This window comes from Haliotis cracherodii, unplaced genomic scaffold, assembly GCF_022045235.1.
Source record: "Haliotis cracherodii isolate W230 unplaced genomic scaffold, xgHalCrac1.p SCAF_2, whole genome shotgun sequence".
Lineage (NCBI taxonomy): Eukaryota > Metazoa > Mollusca > Gastropoda > Lepetellida > Haliotidae > Haliotis > Haliotis cracherodii.
In genome coordinates this window covers 4255615-4276203 of record NW_027266275.1, presented here as the reverse complement: position 1 = coordinate 4276203, position 20589 = coordinate 4255615, and the positions used below count along the sequence as shown (strand labels likewise).

General features: G+C 38.7%; 1 protein-coding gene across 5 annotated transcripts in view; it reads left to right on the top strand.

Moving 5' to 3' along the window:
- Window positions 1-264: 264 nt before the first annotated feature.
- LOC139469533 (axin-1-like) overlaps window positions 265-20589 on the top strand; it is a 32401-nt gene continuing 12076 nt past the window's right edge. Inside the window, exons 1-4 of one of the 5 annotated variants that reach the window (XM_071251724.1) lie at window positions 265-389; window positions 9989-11047; window positions 11610-11627; window positions 13817-13960. In XM_071251724.1, the coding sequence (XP_071107825.1) occupies window positions 10059-11047; window positions 11610-11627; window positions 13817-13960 (1151 nt within the window). In that variant the 5' untranslated portion in view covers window positions 265-389; window positions 9989-10058. The other 4 variants (XM_071251722.1, XM_071251723.1, XM_071251725.1 and 1 more) reach the window with 4 other exon arrangements.

The following is a 20589-nucleotide window of genomic DNA, read 5'->3' as shown; positions in this document are numbered from 1 at the left end:
GGAAGACAGGTTGCGCTGTATTTGTTTCAAAATCCATTGTTATACGTATGCTAGATAAAGTATTGAATATATTTAACAAATACGTTATTTATATCATATGTAAGTTATATGGAGTGTGGTTTGGTTAATATGAGTGGTAATATATATATAATTCACAATCTGACATCCCTTTGCCACTTGGACTCGCCCAGGGCATTTTTCTCAATGTTGATTTTATCTCCGCGCTGATTGGTGCGGTTCTTCTAAAGGCTGTGACGTCACGGTGTATGGGGATTGTCGGCGGCGGGCATGTGGCTTTGATCTTATAGATTCAAACTTTTCAAATCTCTATCAGCGTTTTTGTTCCTTCCCATGGATGTTTTGAGGCCGGGTTCCCCTTTGTCTACAATGTGAGTGGATAAGGTAAGCCATGCGGTGAGCTTTAGGTCGGTCGCCATATGCAGGTCCTAATGCTCCATGTAGCGTCGAGTACGGACTAGCGGGGCCACGGAATCGTATATGTGGAAAGCTTGCTATTCGCAAAAGTCGTTCACTGGATTTTCTAGCTGTGATTACCCCTTCGAAGAGGTTCTATAGTTCATGTGTGATTTGGATTTTGGAGTACATCGCCTCATCCACAGCTAATAAGTGTTGCTCGTATCTACACTGATTGTGTGCCGTGATTGCCCAGGTGGACTCTATTGGATACCGTAGATACACCTGCTTCAATTACATGTGCTATATTCCTCTATTGTTTACAATGTATATATGGTAAGTTATCACTAGACTTATAACATGTAATCGCAATCTTGGACATGCCTTGTTTATATATCAGAGTTTATTCCCGCAACGAAGCGCTGTTATTGATTATGAATCTCGGTTGGGTGACATGTGCTTGTTGTATATATATTTTTGGAAACGGGGAGTTTCTAAGCGTGAGCATAGCTATTACTAATAGTGTTTGTGTTCGGCGCACTTGGTCAACTCTTTATAGTACACTATTGTAACAGTTCCGCTAACTGCATATTATGGAACAGTGTTTATATTTATATACTTCTATACTTAGGTGTATATTTACCTTTTATCACATACGGGCAGACTGCAGTAAATATATTGTATCATAATTGGATTTAAAGGATGGCTGTTATTTATTTATATTACTTCTATATATTGTTTAATGTTAACTGTATTTAATAGTGGTAATATTAATGCTATAGGATATCAATGCATTTAATTTCAATGTATAATGATACAAATAGTCCGTACGTGCGATACACGCCCTTCCGAGCAATGCTGATGAGCATGTCTTTGTAATTATGTTGTAGTAGGTTAATAGTACATTAAGTTTATTTCATTACTTTTATAAATGCTTCTTGGATAACAGTCTCTCGTGTGTGTATGGCGTTTGTCTGAATACAGGGCGACGCCATTTGCATTGAGTGTAATGGCGGACACACGGAGTCGGTCTTAGCTTCCCACTTTGATCTGTTTTGGCCGATAAGTCTTGCTTTCTTCCAAGGTATGCGTTTTGTATCGACGGGTTATAATCTTTGGTGCATATTTGCTGAGATGTTTGGTAGAAAGGTGAATATGAAAAACATTTTGTGATGAAGCCATGTTAGCTTTGAGCTGGGGTGAGCGGCTTGCGAAAACGATTTGCTGTGAAACTCAGAGGTGCCGGTGGCCTCCAGTTTAGTCAAAGGAGAAGGAGGGGGTCGTAAAGCAGCACAGAAACGGAGGTAGTAGCCATAAAATTTCTCGGCCGTAGCGCCAGCTAGTTGTGGTACGAGGAGATAGCTCGCTTTGGGTTTGGTATAACGTCATACGATCCCCTTTTCCAGGGGGAAAGTGTCTGTTTCTATGATCGGGTTAGAAAGCACGATTTACCATCGAGAGGGCATTGCCAAATCACCTAGACCTCACTCCTATACACGAAGTGCTTTGTTGGATTTACTGGAGGGAAAAATGCAGTATATAGTCTGATATAGCCCGTGCAGTTTATAAAGATTAATGAGTCAATGTAACGGGGAGTAGGCGAGATAAACCTCGGCTAGGTCAGACCTGCATCCTAGGGGTCGGGACTGTTGCCACAACCTTACTAGGTCACACAGGCCTTTATTGGGTAGACTAAAGCTAGCATCCTATTGTTCTATGGTTGGCAGAAAACACAGGCATTGCCCGTGCTCAATGGCCTGTGCAATACCAATGAGACTACTGTTGTTTTTTTCTTGTTTATTGACAAGCTGGTTAACTCAGGCCAGTGAAAAGAAACATCTTAGAATTTATCTCGACTTGACTGCTCCAGGGTTGTTTGTAAATGGATGCAATGATATTTGATATTGCCAGAGTGTTGCCAGTATGTTAGAGTAGTAATCTTTCACTGTTCTGACCTCCTCCTATCAGGGCTCCCAACACATGTACTTAGACCACACACATAGATCACACAGGCAAGCTTGATTCACAATGTGATACATTTTCTCTAGCCAGTGCAATACACACCTATATTACCTGGTACTGCTGGTGAAACCCTTGTCACACAGACTAGGTACTGTCTTTATGTCACAGTTGGTGTTTGGTTGTTACATTTACTATTCAGGGGTGAATAGAGTGGTAAAGTCAAGGGATATGAAAAGGTCGCCTGTCTCAGTCTCCTAGTGAAGTATTTTATTTGGACTGACAGTCAATAGTACTATGGACAAGTACATTTCCTTCCGTTGAAAGTGAGGTTTAATAACTATAAAAGTATTTTACTATGGTGGATAATGAAATAATTACCATAAATTTACAATAAAGGTTTTGAATAGTCAATTTTTTTATACCAATTAATATAGATCTGTTTTTCAATTAATTCTAGATATATATCTTCGCTTTATAAATAGTGTCATTTATGTTCCGTACCAGCTGATGTTTCCCATAGATGAAAGGCGAATTAATCCATTATGGCTAATGATCTACTGGTGGTGCTGAACCAGACAAAATTGTAGATTCCCAGTATTGACTGTAACATTTGATATCCTCCTACCTTCTTATGTTTGAAAATACCCTCTAATCTAAGTGCAATGTTTATCAATGCTCAAATAACATTGTTACGGGATTGATGCCTTGGTGTTAATATTCAAACCATTTGCTAAATCGTATACTGGTTCAACCATTTCATGCAATTATTGTGCAACTGGTTTCATAGAGTACAACAGCCCCTTTGATCTTCCAGATGTAAAAAATAAATGAAGTATAGTTTAATCACCGTGACGATTACAATGTGGTTTTATCTTCATTTAATTGAAATAGGAAACCCAGATGTTGCACAGTGGGGATCGTGTAAATAAAAAATGGACCATCATCAAAGGGATATTTTCAATTGAATCATGGTTAAACACAGTGTGATGTGAATAGCGGAACCTCATCATAATCCATATGGCTAAATAATTGAAATATGGCAATGTTTATTCGCTGTGCAGCAACATTTGTTCACAGTATAACAAAAGCTGAAATTTTGTGAAATTATTTCACTGTCATTGGTTTGGCAGATCGCTTTGATCTTATTGGTAAAGGTAATAACACACTCCCATCTCACCATAGGACACCAGCTGGGTAGATATGAAATTAAAAACATTGTAGCATCTGGGGTAGATATTGTATACATCATTTATATCCCGGGCTTGGCATATTGAAGGGCTGTAGGGAGGGATAGTATTTCAGTGTATCAGCTGGTGGTCTCGACAATGCATTACAATTTGTCCTTGTATCTGTGAATTTAATCATTGTTCTTGTTGGTGCCAGTCAGTGTTAGTTTTCATGGAGTTAAATTGAAAAAGATATCAACTGTGTCATATTCTTTTATAACTGATATTCTATACACTTCATGATTGAATGGGTCTGTGTGTTACACCAATGACATATCAGTAGTTTGTCACTGATGCAAACACATTTGGTGTTACACCATTGACGTGCAACATGCATGTATCACAGACAGGAATACTATTGATATGCAACATTCATGTATCACTGACAGGAACACCATTGACATGCATTCATGTATCACTGACAGGAACACCATTGACATGCATTCATGTATCACTGACAGGAACACCACTGACATGTAACATGCATGTATCACTGACAGGAACACCACTGACATGCAACATGCATGTATCACTGACAGGAACACCATTGACAAGTAACATTCATGTATCACTGACAGGAACACCATTGACATGCAACATTCATGTATCACTGACAGGAACACCACTGACATGTAACATGCATGTATCACTGACAGGAACACCACTGACATGTAACATGCATGCATCACTGACAGGAACACCATTGACATGTAACATGCATGCATCACTGACAGGAACAGCATTGACAAGTAACATGCATGCATCACTGACAGGAACAGCATTGACATGTAACATGCATGCATCACTGACAGGAACACCACTGACATGTAACATGCATGCATCACTGACAGGAACAGCATTGACATGTAACATGCATGTATCACTGACAGGAACACCATTGACAAGTAACATGCATGTATCACTGACAGGAACACCATTGACATGCAACATTCATGTATCACTGACAGGAACACCATTGACATGTAACATGCATGTATCACTGACAGGAACACCATTGACATGCAACATTCATGTATATCTGACAGGAACACCATTGACATGCAACATTCATGTATATCTGACAGGAACAGACATTGGATGTTTTGCAAATGATGCATGGCATTGACACGCTTCATACATTTAGTATTATTCCAGACTCAACACAACACACATTTGCTGTTATAACACTGAAACAGCACGCATTGTGCTTTGGTCTTTACCTTAGGGAGATGAGACACTATTTACCACAGTGCCATGGTAACATGGTATGACATTGAGACATGGGTTATGCCACAGTGACACAGGTTATAATACTACAGTCGCACATGCTATACCTTAGTGAGACACTATATACCACAGTGACACGTCTGTCTCACTGACATGGATGATACATATCATTGTATCCCAATTGCGTTGATCGATGCTCATGGTGTCAGTCACTGGATTGTCTGGTCCAGACTCGATTATTTACAGACCGCTGTCACAGCTGAGTGTGGCGTTAAACATCAAACAAAACAGTGACACATGTTATACCATAGTGAGACCCTATATATCACAGTGACACATGTTATACCATAGTGAGATCCTATATATCACAATAACACATGTTATACCATAGTGAGACACTATATACCACCGTGCCATTATGACATACCACAGTCCCACTTCACCTCTGTGTCTCCTCGTTCACAAGTGTGACACACATACTACTACAGTGACGCACCTTTAGTGTTTCATTGAACAATTCGGTGGCCACATCCTCCCCACTTCCCCTTCCTGTTGTCTGTGGTTTTAGACACTGTCATAACAGCATTATTATTGATAACTAAGTCTTGGCATCCTTGATGAGGAGTCCGATGTATTGTTTGATATTATGCTGGTCTGCTCATATGAGGAAGGGTGGACGGACCTCTACAGCCTGCATTTAGAAATGCTTAAAAAAAAGGACGGGTGTGGCTTTGTCATATAATTTATGAATGTACTATTAATATTATTATATTCATAAATTCATTTCCTGTCAAATTGTTCCTTAACTCTCTATAGTGGAATTATTTTTGAATGTTTTCACAAGATGGTGTAACAGTAGAATGAATGTTAATGCATACATGTATATGTGCAGCGGTTACCCATGTGACACTGTACAGAGGTGTCACAAAGATTCTACATTCTCACACTACACATACAGACCTAAATTGGTTTATTTGACTATTGCACGAATTATTCCCATGGGTCTGTAATATTTATAATGAATTACAAATACAATGAGAGAAATGTCCAATGTATCCTACAGCTTTTCCATTAATTCTTTGCCAGTCATTAAAATTATATTTGCAGATGAATTTATGCATAATTTGGAAACATCTGAGGAACTAGGCGAGATGAAATTTATGTATGTATAAGTAATTGTGTTGGAACCCTTTGAAGTGAGATGGTATTTCATCCCGTTTATTGACCAGATGAAATAAATTCAGATGATGACCTTAATCTGTCACGCTTCTATTAAACCAGCCATATGCATAGAGAGACAGATATCAAGTTCTCCTTTCCAAATAAGCAAAGTTCGTAGTATTTACAAGCTTGAATATCAAAGAACAAACTGTGTAGTGAATTAATGGATTAAAACCAAAAAAGGTAGAACACAATAAAGACTGCCATTATGAATGTGAATCTTTGTTAGAGATATCGTATAATTTGAGATAGCAAGTCTGTAATGAGAACTTGATAGTCCTGATCTTTGTGTAGGTTGATACGTCCGTTATCCACTGACCATGTGTTAACTTGTCACATGATGCTCCTGCTGGCGGAATAAAGGAATATTAACAATTGTAACGAGGCATCAAAGCTTCGCGTGTCACTAATCTTTTGATTAACATGAACTGGTGATTGGATTTTAACACATTGGACATATGATGCCCTTTGATGTATTATTCCTTGTGTGAATGCAAAGGCTGGTCAAGTGAGAACAGATCTAGCTCTGTTTGTTAATGTTTCTGTTTTCCATCACCCATATACACTCGTTAGTCATAGGAAGGCATGCAGAAGTTATATTCCTTATTTGGTGTGAAATCCATTGTCTCACTATTCAATTGTTTGTGTAGACTTTGCACTGAGAAATTAATTATTTCAGTCGGTTATAAAGGTCAGTTTATCACATATTGTCTCCTACATGGAAATGTTTTTTTTATTGTGGCTGAAATTCTTGATAAAAATTGTAAATGCCTTCAGAAGACATTGTATGAAAGGTCAGCAGATCCGAGATGTGAATTCTGGAATGTTATTGTCTGTAAACAGTCCATAATCACCTAGTAGATGTACACATGCTATAAATTGCTATATCCTCCTTGTGTTGTGACAGTGAGAGATGACATACACACTACATCATGCTAAGACTAATCGCTGTGGAGCATGCATCCTTGAGGAAGAGTTGACAGGTCACCAATGACAAAGTTAATTGTCCTAACCATGGAATATAAGATCGATATCCTATAGGAGACAGAGAGTGGTGTTATGCTTTGTAGCAGATTGTATTAGCTCTGCCATATTTTATTCCGTGGAATAGGACAAAATCTGCTATTAATGAGTACAGGTTGCATGTTGCAAGCTAGCGAGTGGAATAGTCTTGATTGAACAATAGGTGGTGTGCCTGTGGAAGACACGGGTAGCATTACTGATAGGCTGTGTGAATGAGGTTCGCAGGGACAAGCACCATCGATCGGGCCATTTCTTGAGCTTAAACCTTGCTGGCAAGCTGATGTCTCCCCAAGCTTACAGAAATAGATTAACACAACATTTTGCTGGAATATTGTTCCATGCTAATTGTATGTCATACTGAATACTTGCTTTGAAGGTTTAATGTGTTTCGCACTTTTGTTTATACGTGTGTAAAGGAAATGACATAGATTGCATGGGATTTCCGGGGTCGTCACCATTGGTCATCCCCAGCCATTTATTTTGGACTAGTGTATGTAAAACAACAAGATTTGGGGATAAAATAACTCATCCTTCTAGATTTTCACTAGTAGGACTAATGGAATAGTTGTCATCTCTATCTCCATCTGTATCCCTGAATTTTTGTCATTGATGTATATTTTTCCTGCTCATCTGTTGTAGAGGTGATTATATTTTTCATGAACTGATCAAAACAGTATGTATGGTGAAAAGTTGGAAAATGTGTGAATCATTGAAATGATCAATGAAAAAGAACACCTAGAATTTATTCATAAAAGTTTGAAATGGTCTTAATTTTCCTAGCAAGCTGTTAGTCTCTTCATGTGGACTATTTTGCACCAAAGGAAGATTTTGTCAAAGTGTTTCATGGTTGGATAGGAAATTAATATTGCAGCTTTATGGTTTTAAGAAATCCTTATCAAGCTAAAGCATACTTTGATGACTTTGAACCACTCCTAAGTGCAAATTATCTTGTGAAGTGGTGAAAGTCTGTGATGCATCAATTACATGGACTGAGCGTGTTTGAGAAACATTTGCTTTCAGTTTCCTGTCATGAGAGTGTATACAACATGTCTTTTTTGTCAAAGATCCCCCCCATGTCACTTAAGGCCACTACGAAGAGGAGCCAGAATTATGCCCTTGTTTATGGCAGTGAAAGAGATGGATTTCCCTCCCTTTGTCCGAGGTCACGAGGTTCACTCGTCTTAGTTGGCCTGTGTTTTTTCTGGTTGGATGTGGGCAAGGCTGCAAACATATGGCTGTATGTAGGATTCCCCAGCACAGATCTCGATACTGGAGATTCTTTGAAGTGCTTTGGGTGACTGAGCCCTCTCATTACAGTAGAGAACATTCTTCCTTACATCAAAGCCCAAACTGCAAGCATATTCCTAAAGCCTCTCTCCACATGTATCTTTGGGAACTGACAACGTCAAAGGGAGAATGGCTACAGAACTAAACCTTTTAGCTTAGATTTTAATGTAATGTTTCTCGGGTCAAGCTTGTAGGGTTGGTGGAAGTCTTTTACTTCTTCTTTTACTGATGGTATTCACTTTGGTAGGACTTTCTTTTAAAGGCTAGGCCTCTCGTCTCAAAGATTTCAGGGTTCTTAACTGTTCTTAGTTGAGATCGCGAGTAGTATTAGAGCATAAATCAAATGATTTGTGGAGCCACGAAGTCAGTGGTATCCAAACAGCCTTGAGTTGAACCACGTCTCTGTACTATCAGAAAAAAGCTGCCTTGTTTGAGGTCAAAATGGTTTTAGTATTGTTGGAAGTTTATTGTTTTAAAAAAGTTGAGTTTACTTGCACGAAACCAGGGCTTTAAGAGATCTACTGAATACACATGTGCAGTGCTTCACAAAGATTTAGAGCAATTCCATTAGCATGTTATTTGAGAATCATATGTGGCCGCTGGGAATAGTGAATCTGTGATTATCAACTTGTTTCTTGGTAAGAAAATATGTATGTGTCGGCCCCATGGTGTCCTGGTGTCCCCCTCTGACATATTGATATTGCTAAAAGTGGCATAAAGCCATAATCAATCAATCAATATAAGTGTCAGCTAATAAATTAGTTCGAAAGGTTTCAGTAATTAGACATGAAACGGATTCGAGGCAACATTCGAGGATCATGCATGTCAGTCATAGTTGAAAAAATTGTTGAAAATTAAGATAAATGTGAATGAAGTTTTAGCTTTTGTATCAAATAATCTTTGGATGCAGAAAAATACTTTGACATGATACTATTTATTAATGTTACTCCATCCAAGCCATGCAGTTAAGTTTATTTTGTGTCCTCATCATTTAGGAGGGAGCAATGAGATGCAGGGTCAGTTGACATGGAGTACATCACAAGTAGAATTTCAAAGGTTTCTTTTTGTTTGCATGGTTCTCTCGAGTTTTGGTCAAAAATCCAAAATCATCCACACAAACATGCTCTCTGATGCTAAAAGCAAGCTTGAACTGTGTAAGCGATGACCAATCAGCTTGTTTGCTTGATAGCGGGACTGTGCATTGATTGAGAGAAGGTGACTACACGACCATCGTCAGCTTCATCCTTTGCTAACATAAAAAATAGCTTTGCCTGTGCCAAAATAGACATTCTTCCTCGATGGAGATGTACAGTGTGGACTTGGCTTAGACTTGAGCAAAGTATGTGTTGATCAATAAGAGAATGGAAGTTTTTGGAGACAGTGTCATATTAGATTTTGAAGTTTAATTCATTTGATATTCACGTCGTTATTATCTTTTGAAATGAATGATGTCTCCCTATCAGATTTGGTGGGTTAATTTGAACAATTGAATATCTGATTGGTGAAAAATGCTTTGGGTCATACCGAGTCTCGGGCAATTTTACGATCGGTCATATTTGATTTGAAATCTGTCAGAAGTTGACAACGATACTGCAGGAACGTAATGATTCATCTTGTCGTCTTTTCAGATGTGGCTCTAAGACAGTGTGGCAGCACGACAAACTCAGGCCTCATGGGAGATGCTGAGTCCCAACGAGGATGACAAGCAAAGTGTATGAATTTCTCAATGACTCCGGCGGTAACAACTTCACGGAATCTGCCCCGCGACCGCCAGTCCCCGGGGAGGAGAATGAGCTTCAGTCAAATGGGGGTATGTCCACACAAAGCTCAGGCTCCCACAAAAGTCATTTGTCCAACAAGAGTAACAGGAGTCAGTCGTCCACTAAAAGTACCAAAAGTGCCGCCTCGAACAAAGGGGAGGTAAGTCATTCCCCAGCTGCAACGCCGCGAAAATCGAATCTTGAGAAATCAAGCTGTACCTCTTCACAAAAGCTGGACCATGAAGAGATGGAAGCTCCGAATGGCTATGAGCCAGAAGGTAGTGCCGCCAATTCCCCACCCTTTACCGAGAACAGCACCCCACCCCACCTGAAGTGGGCGGAGAATCTGAACCACCTCCTGAGTGACAGCGATGGCGTCCAGCTCTTCAAGGAGTACCTGGATAAGGAGGGTGGTGGTGCGCTGGAAGTGGACTTCTGGTTCGCATGTCAGGGACTCAAGCGCAAGAGTGCGCAGAGCACCAATATCCCTTCTTTAGTCAAGGCCATCTACAAGCATTTCGTACGCAATGATGGCGTGAGGTGTTTGTTAAAAGAAACAAAACAAGAAATTTCGGACAAAATCAACAAGAAAATGGCAGTGGATCAGTATATTTATGACACAGCTGCTACGGAAGTTGAATTGTATATGAGAAATGTGACATATCCCGCGTTCTTGAACTCTGATTTTTATGTGCAATATGTTCAGTCCTACGGTGATAGTCCAAAGTCCAGTCACTCCAGTGGCTCTAACAGTGCCCGACCCATGTCCCAGCCCGGTCCCCTGCCATCTTTACCAGAGGACAAGGAACTAGACACAGAGTCCAGCAAATTCACCACTATGGGGCCACCCTTGTTTCATAAAGTTCTCTCACATAAATCCTACCGCAGTGATTCGTCTGGTGCTAAGAGGACAGAAACGATATCAGGGTGAGTCTTTGAATTCTTGTCTTTTTGCAATCATTGTGAAAAAGTTATTACTGAACTTGAGTTGATGGATAAATCCCCATTGAAAGGTTTTGCACAGAAATAAATGTCTGGTTTTCTTCCTTCACTGGTGTCTCCACATGGACAATAAAGACTTTAGTACAGCAGTCTCAATGTTCCCCACTGTGATACACATGAGATGTTACCAAACACTGTCATTTTTATACTCTAAACCCTCGCTCGTGTAGAGTCAAGAAAGTTCAATGGATGTTTGGACCTTTAAGCTGAAAGGAAATCAAGTTTGTTTCAAGCTATTTATATGTTATGACATGTTTGATCAGAAGTTAGAAAGACCATCTACACTTAACAAAAAAGTTAGGAATAAAGAATATTTTGGGGGATATTTTTTTTAATTGCTCATTGCTCACTACAAGAAATATCCCAAATATATTCATGATCCCTAACCTTTTTTTGTTCAGTATAGTTCCTTCAGTGAGTTATGTTGTCATCATAATTAATGTCTGAGAAGTTACAGCAAGTATATAAATCTACATTTTTCTTGTAGCCCTTCATCTAAACAGCAGTGAGTAGACTTGGTTTGAGTCTCTTGCAAAATGCACTTACCACACATGTGCTGTTTGTTCAGTTTAATGTTAAAGCTTTTTGCTACTTTTCTCTCAGGCTGCAAAACACTAACACATGATTGAAGTTTTATTTCCTCATTTCAATATGCTAGCTTCACTTTTCAAGCCACGAGCACCTCCATACTCTATTTACTGTTCTGTTCGTTCATTTTACATTATGATGTGCCTACTCTATGAAGTTCAGTAGTTCTGTTGATATTGCCATTAGAAATATTGCTTCATACGATGATTTAATTTGAGCAATTAGGCGATCATAGATGCCTCATTACTCAAGTACAAATACCATTCCATTGCTTAACCCTGACATAGCAATACCCCTGTCCAGCTGTAGCTATGCGTCGTCAGATTTAACCCCTTCCAAACTAAGGATTATGTTTGGAGTATCCTCGCCACCTCAACCCTTCAAACATCCTCAAGCCCAATATTGTCTTCTATCCATTCCCAGATCTGTACTATTCCATATTCCTCCCTCCCTCTCAACACTACCTTGTGGTTCCCCTACCCCTACTGATGTTTTTTAACTAGCCCCACCTACAACATGTACACCAGAACTTTTTTATCGTATCCCCTCCCTGCTATATTTTATCATATCCCCTTTCTTACAAGTTTTAAGCTATATTTTATCATATTCCCTACTCCTACCTGCTATATATTAACCAATTCCATATATACCCTATTGTATTTTGTCATATTCCCTGTCTTACTTTCACGTTATCCCATCCTTGCATTCTGTCCAGACAATATTAGTTTTTATCTCCACTGTACATTGATATGCACCCTTTTGTGGCCATGAACTGTCACAGCTGTCTCATAGTGGACTTGGTTTTTATCTCATCCAAGTTAAGCAAATGTCTTGGTTCTTTCCACCGCTAGCTGCACCAGACCATGCATGTGTCTGTGATAATCTTTCCAAGCATGAGCACTGCTTAAAACTTTCTGAATTGTTTACATGTTTAACTTGCATACATATCGAGATAAGTATGTTGGATGGCAACATTAAATTAAATTGTTTAATGTGATAACACTACTGTTTGTATAATAAACCGCTAAGAGTGTTAATGAAGTACCGTATTATCTCCAGTAACGGTTCAGGTATAAATTGCTCATCCATCTTGAAGGTGTAGGGTCAGTCAGCTGGAGGGTTTCATATGAACGAGTGCTCTCTGTAAAGGCAGGAAAACGTGATCTGAGGAGCTTTAAGATAAACAACTTCCATGTTAGCAGCTTCCTGATAAAATGTCACTGGAATCTGAATTTTGATTCAAAACAGCCACCAATGTCTTTTGATCTTCAAAGCAGTGAAGCGCACGCTTGCAGTATGAATATTGATTAGGCCAGTATTCTACATTTATGTTTTAATCATAATACATAATGTTTTTGAAGTCTGGTTTTGATCTTTTATGTCCGCTATTCATCAATGGTAACTAATTCGGAGCTTATGATGATATGGATATCTGGTAGGCCTTGCTCATTGTCAAGTTCCACTTGATGGGGTCTTGTCAATAACACAAGCAGATACTATTGTGCTATCCCCATTATCAAACAACCAAGCTGCTTTGATCGTCCATGCTGACTGGTCTAAAGTGTTGATCAACAGCTTTGACGTTTTTTTATAAATTCCATTAACTGCATGGATTGAGATATAAGTATTCAGAAAACATGAGCGCCAGCCATGTGACACTAGAATGAACATCACTGGGACAATGGACATTTAAACTTGCGTCTGCAGAAACTTAGACTGCATGTAAATCGAAAGTTCACATGTTCTACCCTTGTGTTTCAACAATTCCTAGGTGAACTTTGATATTTGTGGAATTTATTAAATAAATATACATATACAATATGGTGTATATAAATGAGTAGACTAACCATTAGTCTCTGAAATCTTTATTACACAATATCCTTCTTGACTCTAAAAATAAAAAAAATCCCTATGCTATTATTATTTTTTCATAAAATAAATATATTCCACGGTCATGGTGCAGGACTAATAAATGAGGGATTGAGACTGATACTCTTGACACTGTTGCACTTGCAGAGAAATATTACCATTAGTTTTATTTATTTCCAAACTCATGTTGTTCATGCTAGTTTGATTCAATATGAAATTTAATTATTTTTTTTTCAGGTACCCACTGTATTGTAATTCTCGCCATTCGTCCTACCCAAACCATGTGTCGTACGCACCTGCCTCGGCTCAAGACAGCGAACTGCAGTCTCTCTCGAGTGACGCCCTCACTGACGACACCATGTCCGTCACTGACAGCAGCATGTAAGTAACATTGCCATCTTAAAGCGTGATATACATATAGTTGGCACTCTAATGAAAAATAGACCAATGTCCCATGATAATACACGTAACTACAAAGGGGATTGGTTGGATACAATGGCTGATCAGGTAATTTCGGGATGCAGGGCCTCTTGATATCTTTCCTGGTGTTAAGGATAAATGCTCAGGCTATCACCCACTAGTTTGACAGCTGCAGGTCTTATGGAACGTATTTTAGGGATATGTGATACTTACAGAATATTGTATCCAACCTCAGAGAGCGTTCTGCCCATTCACCAACATATCGATGATTACTGGATTGTCTTGTCCGGACTTCATCGTTTAGAAGGCCATTTTCATATAGCTGGAATTTGCTGAGTGCAGTGTTCAGAGCTCCAGATAAGCTTTTGGTGTTATGGGTATTGTACCCATGCATTTTAAAACCATTGGGTATCAGTAATTCTATCTGGGTATTCAAATTTCTGTTACCCACTAGTTTTTACACATGTGGGTATTTAAGTTAAATATTTAAACATTATTCTTCTAGTCCCTGCAAACTGGTGCCATGTGGGTTCGAGAGCTTTACAGGACTCAAAAATACCACGATACTTCCACAAGAAAGTGTGAAGGCAAATGATCATGATGTAACTGTCATTGTGGAGTTTGGCAAGGTTGACAGAATGCCCGTTTATAATTTCAAAATAAGTTGCTGATTTGCTAATCGAATACGCAGGGTTACTTCACAATATTTTGATGATACGCACAAGTTTTATTTTTGTAGTGTATCTGTAATGTTCATTGCGTATTTGATACACTTGGATTTTATTTTAATGCGTCTTTCTGCATTTCTGATGCGGATTTCACGCAGATACGCAGCTTATCTGGAGCTCTGAGTGTTAAACAAACAAAAAGCAATAATTAAAATAGATATATTTTTGTGTACACCAGGCCTGTTTCAAGGAGCTCTTAAGACACTTGATATACGCCTACAATTTGACAGACGCCCACCCATTCCACGCTTAATTTCACAGAGCATTCCATGTCAAGTGTCTTTAGTAGATTCACTGTGAAAGTGACAATTTGTCTTGTTTAGATGGCCACTTCGATGTCTTTCTGGAGATCGTGTTTTTGAACATTTCAAATTCTCTTGTCCAGAAGTTCAAAGTGATTAATATTAATGTCAAGATTTTATTTTTGTTGTTATCAAATGGCAAGATCAGCTGTCTATTTACATCAAACAAATCCGAGAAATGAGTTATCTTTTGAAAAAATAAGATAAGAAGAGCGTTGTTTTTGTGTTTCCAAAACCTCTGCCATTTTATCTTCCGACAGAAAAGAGTGTCATCACTTACATCTGCAAAGTGTTTTTTCCATCATGTGAACAGATGTTTGTGATTTGGAAGGCTATGAATCTTTTCACTGCAGTTGTCTGAAAGATGTTTAATATTTGATCACGAGGAATCAATCGTTGTCAGCCATGATCCAATGTCTTCTCTTTGAAGTGTACATAAAGCATTATAAATAATATATCGTGGAAACATTTGAGATGCTCTTTTAACAATTCTCCTAAAGCTCAAACCTGGTCAGGTACAACAGTCACTGAGTCTTGCATAAAGAGTAGAATTATTTATCAAAGATTTGCTTTTTGCCATTAAACATGAAAAATTATTCATCAGAGGTGACTTGTAAGAGGTTGGGTACAATGTTGCCCGTGGTTGCATGGGTGCTTTGAATACATCAGACAGATGGCCTGACCTGGATAACAAAGAGGTGCTAGTTTATCTTCAAAATTTTATGTCCACATTCAACCATTGTTGAACACAAAATATGGTCGGGGCCCCCAGTAATCGTGTTCCGGTTGAGTGATCATAAGCAGAGATGGAAGGCAGGGTGATATTAGTTTACTAGCCAGTGTTTGATCATTCAAGCGGAACAGACTAGATGAATTCATTCCCATGTGCTATGGGAAGCTTCAATGACAATTCAACAGTTGAGGGATTTAGCATTGACGCTTCATAGAAATTCGTTTAACATATATCTTGACTGTAAATTTGTGAGGAGAAAAGGCAATTTTGACGAGAAAAACTGCTTTGCTCAGTTGGGTGTTTTTTTTCTTTTTCAAGAACTTATAAGTCATGAGAATTATTAAATTGGGAGATTACATGACAGTTATTGTGTGTGCTGGACTGTGATGATTTATATTTACTTTAGGAAAAAGAATATTAAATTGGGCAGGTTTATTCAATTTCATTTTTCTTCTTTTATCAATTTTTAAAGTCACTCTATTCGGACATGTCCCATGATTCATATTTCTGAATCAAAGAATCCTGTAGAAATAATGATATCAAAACATAGGGAATAACATTATGCTAAGGCATCAATTGCTGGGAAACAATTTATTTTGCAATTTTATGTCCCCTGAAATATAACCACTGAGGACAGTTCTGTTTGAAGTTGGAACAAAGGATGTGCATAAACCTTCGATAAAATTCTAACATGGTTTTAGAACAGAGAAACAAACAAGTAATCGGCTTAGAATTTCATGTTTGATAAAAAGATATGTTTTGTCGTTTCATTAGGAAGAAATGTGCTCGATACAGACAAGTCCCTTTGAAATCCAAAACTTCATTTATTGATGTAAGCCAATATTTTCATGACTTATTTGATGTCCGTACACAGGCTTTTAAAGGTTTCCTATATCCCGAACCAGAAACCCACGTCACTTCTAACAGATATATTCTGTCTTCCCTTACACAGAATTAAAAACTTTTGCTGTGGTATTTTATGCCATCCAGCATATCTGTTTCTCTGTATCCTTTTGTTCATGGAGCAGAAAGGTGTTCTTTACCGAAAACCCACTCCTAAACATGAGCACGACTCATGTTATATGTTTCTTTGTAGTAATTAAATTACTATGGCGGGTGATTACGAGCCGTATCCACATGTGAGCAGGCTTTTGTCTGACAGTCTTTGAAGCAGAGGGACTGGGAAGCGCCCCATTATGTTACCCTCTTTGGCGATCAATTTGCCATTGACAATCAGTCGAGCCTAACACACATGCAAACTTCAAACGCCTAGGCCAGCCCCCATCAAGCAATTTATGCCTTGTTTATAAAAGGCCTAGCCACTTCCATAGCGGAAAGCTTTTTATCTAATGAATAGCATGGTGCTTTGATCTTCAAAAGCTCTACCTGGTCCAGTGCAGGCCTGTGATTGGCCCACAACAGTGAGATTGTGTTGATAGTAGTACAGAGAACACGGTCCTCCAACTCAGGCCTATATATCATGTTGGACTATACTCCTTCTTTTTCTTGTTCAGCTAAACTTTCCTTTGGTTTGATCTTGTCATGGAACACAAATGCTTGTAAATGTCTCTTTGTGCTGGCTTTCTTTATGAGATTTCTTGTAGTTTGTCTAAGAGCATGGCTTGAGAATGGAGTCCAGCAGTAGCTTTCAAGTAGTAGACTAATTTGCCTCGAAGGTTTATCCAACCCGAGTTTCCATTAACTTGTTAACATCAACCCTGCCTCATCTTTCTTTGTAATATGTTGTTGAAAACAACGATACAATGAGTGATCTTGGCATTAAAGTGTCTGCTCTCCCTCTGTTGTCAGTTCATTTTCTCCAAAAAATCGAATGAAGAGCATTATGGTTCAAATCAGCGTTAGTCAAAAGACTCCACATAGATGATGACAAAACCTCGTCTCTTTGACGATCTTCTGAAAAAAGGGGTGGCGAAATGAAAGGGAGATGAATCTTAGGAAGGGGCAATATGAAAGACTGTTTGTAAAATGATTTCTTTTTATCCCAAATGTCAAAAGAGATTTTGATGTGATTAATATTTTGTGAAATTTTGTTAATTAGCTCATACCAAGAGTTAAAATCATTAAATATTTTTTTAACTTTGTCAGCATAACATGTTTGATGTGTAATAGGTTGTGAAATGACAGGTATGTAGATTTTTTACGTCTTGTGTGAATGCTAGAGGTGAGATGTCTGCATGGTCTTCCAGGCATCTGATCAGTGAGTTACGACATAGTTTTGAGGAATAAGGAGGAGGGCCCACATTCACAAACTGATAACGTGACTTGGCACTTTGTGGTGATTTCTATCAACTGTTTCAAGAATACATCCAGATTGTTGTGGAGAGGTCTCTGTGTAAGAAACTACTAGCGTTACCATCAAGTGTTTTTGCAGTTGTTTGCTTATCTGTCTCTTCTTAGCCTTTTGATGCTCCCGTAAGAATGTAAAAAATCTGGTGTAAGTGTTTCCACCCCTCTTTTGGAGTAGACACTGTCCAATCTTCACACAACAGACTAGTCCACCGAGGAATGTGGGGAGGTCAGGAGGTATGTCCTGTACTAGTGTATCATTACACAGACAGTCTGGTAAATTTGATGAGAAGTAAAGGATGGGACATTTTGTGTGTTAGTCCTGACTACATTGCAATGACGTGTGGATAATGTTAGGTTAGAAAGGTGCAATGGCAATTGGGTTACTCTATGGACAGTGTATGATGAGAACACAATAACATATATATCTTTTTTTCCTTGTATTATTTAAACAATTTTATATATCTAAATAATTTTTTTAAACTAAATATGGAAGTGGTTTAAGAACAATAATTTGCCATGTTCTTGAAATGATTTTGAACTATTAAAAATTCCAGATTATTTATCAGTATTTATTATTGCAAGTTACTCACAAATTTAACATTTCATGAGAAACGGGTTCCAACCCTCTGAATTTTTGTTGCTTGGTACCCTTCATTTGATGCACTAGACACTCTTTGATGGTTTATCACAACCTTAAGGGCACCTGCTCTGAGTTTTGAATCCTGAGATTGATAGATAAAACAAATTGAAGGTCTCCCATCTCCTGGGGAAGAGAGAGGATTCAAAATGGAAGCCATATTGGCTGTTGGTACAAGGCCCTGATCAGTGAGTTGTGGACTCGTTTCATTCATAGGAGCTGGATAGGACCTGCAAAGCAAGCTTGGGAGAGAAAACTGGTAACAAAAGATATGGGGCAGCCAACTTAGCCCGGTAGACTGCTCCAGGTTAAGAAGGCTTGCCTTGGGCTGACTTTCTTTGTGTAGAGGGTCTGTCTTAGTTGGGTTGAATGGTAGCAAGGGACAATAAGGGCACCTCCAGTGAAGCTTGAAACTGTTAGCTGGCTGTCCAGTTGTTCTGACTCAGGGCTGCCGGGGAGATACGGTGAATATAGCCCCCCAGTCAGGGAGATATGGTGAATATGGCCCCCAAGTCAAGGAAACGCTGATCTTGGTTGTGGTCATACAATTGAAAGGTGACCAACCCAGGAATTTGCTGCAGGCCATATGAAAAATAAATAGAAACTGACTAATACATTTTTGGTTTGAAGATTTGATTGTATGAATTCAGCATTATTGCAACCCGAGGGGAGAAAGGGAGTAATATTGAAGCTCTCTGGTACTTGTAGTACCACTTTTTGTTTCAGCACCAATATCAAATAAAACACATGATTCTGGCACTGAGGCACTATTAATATTGGAATCTGCTCATTTACAGAACAATTGTCTATTAGGTGTTATTAACACTTGGCTAGAAAAAGTCAGCATTGGTTGTTATTAACACTTGGCTACAAGTTTCTTTCATTTATAATACAAAGACAGAACAAAGTTCTACTAAGTTACATTACCACTGTCAAAGATAAAGTATGGAATTAATGTCAGGGCTCTGAAGTAGATTAAGGATTTGGGGCAAGGACAAACCCACATCAGAGATTAAAAAATATTTTAAAGAAAAGAAAACAGTTATGCTGATGTGTGCTCAATACAACCATTCATATATAAGGTATTAAACAAGTTCCTCTTTCATCTAGAATTATATAACAGTCCAAATGGAAATATGAGGAACTTTTATTGCTGCCAGCCATTCTCTTTACTTCATCAAAAGAATGCCTGGAGTCACTACAGGGAATAAGGAACATAAAACGCCCCGGCAGTCTATTGTATGCCTTTGCACCTGTAATAAAACTCTGTAAACAATGGGGGATTAAGCTAGACACTTAATTGATAAACATTGAGGAAGACATTATCGCTAATTACTCAAAGGCTTGTCTCCATTACCTTTTGTGGATAGCAACAATCAAAGTAAAATCTGCTTTGATGGTGAAGATAGCTTTACTTTTTATAGCAGCAGCTTAAATGGTGTATTGATGGTTGGCTGTAATGGCTGATGGTAGTGATGGGATACAGTGCAAGGCAGGGTGGGGAATGTTGTGTGTACATGTGAGGTCGCTGACCTCAACTACATCGGTGGAGACAAGTTGGTACTGATAGATTTCACGTGAAATACCTGGGGGTGTTTGGGGTAGAATTGGGGTTGACCTGTAAGCTTGTCATGGCAAAGATTCTTTCATTTTATGACAAGGGCACTATTTTCCTTTTATCATTTGTTTGTGGAAAACTGGTATTGTTTTTCTTTTATGGAGGCAGTGGGGTAGCCTAGTAGTTCACCCAGTCACTCATCACATGTCAGGTCCGGGTTTGATTCCCCCAGGTACAATATGTGAAGCCCATTACCCGCCATGATATTGCTGAAATATTGCTGAAAGCGGTGTAAGACCATACTTGCTCTTCTCAATAAGGC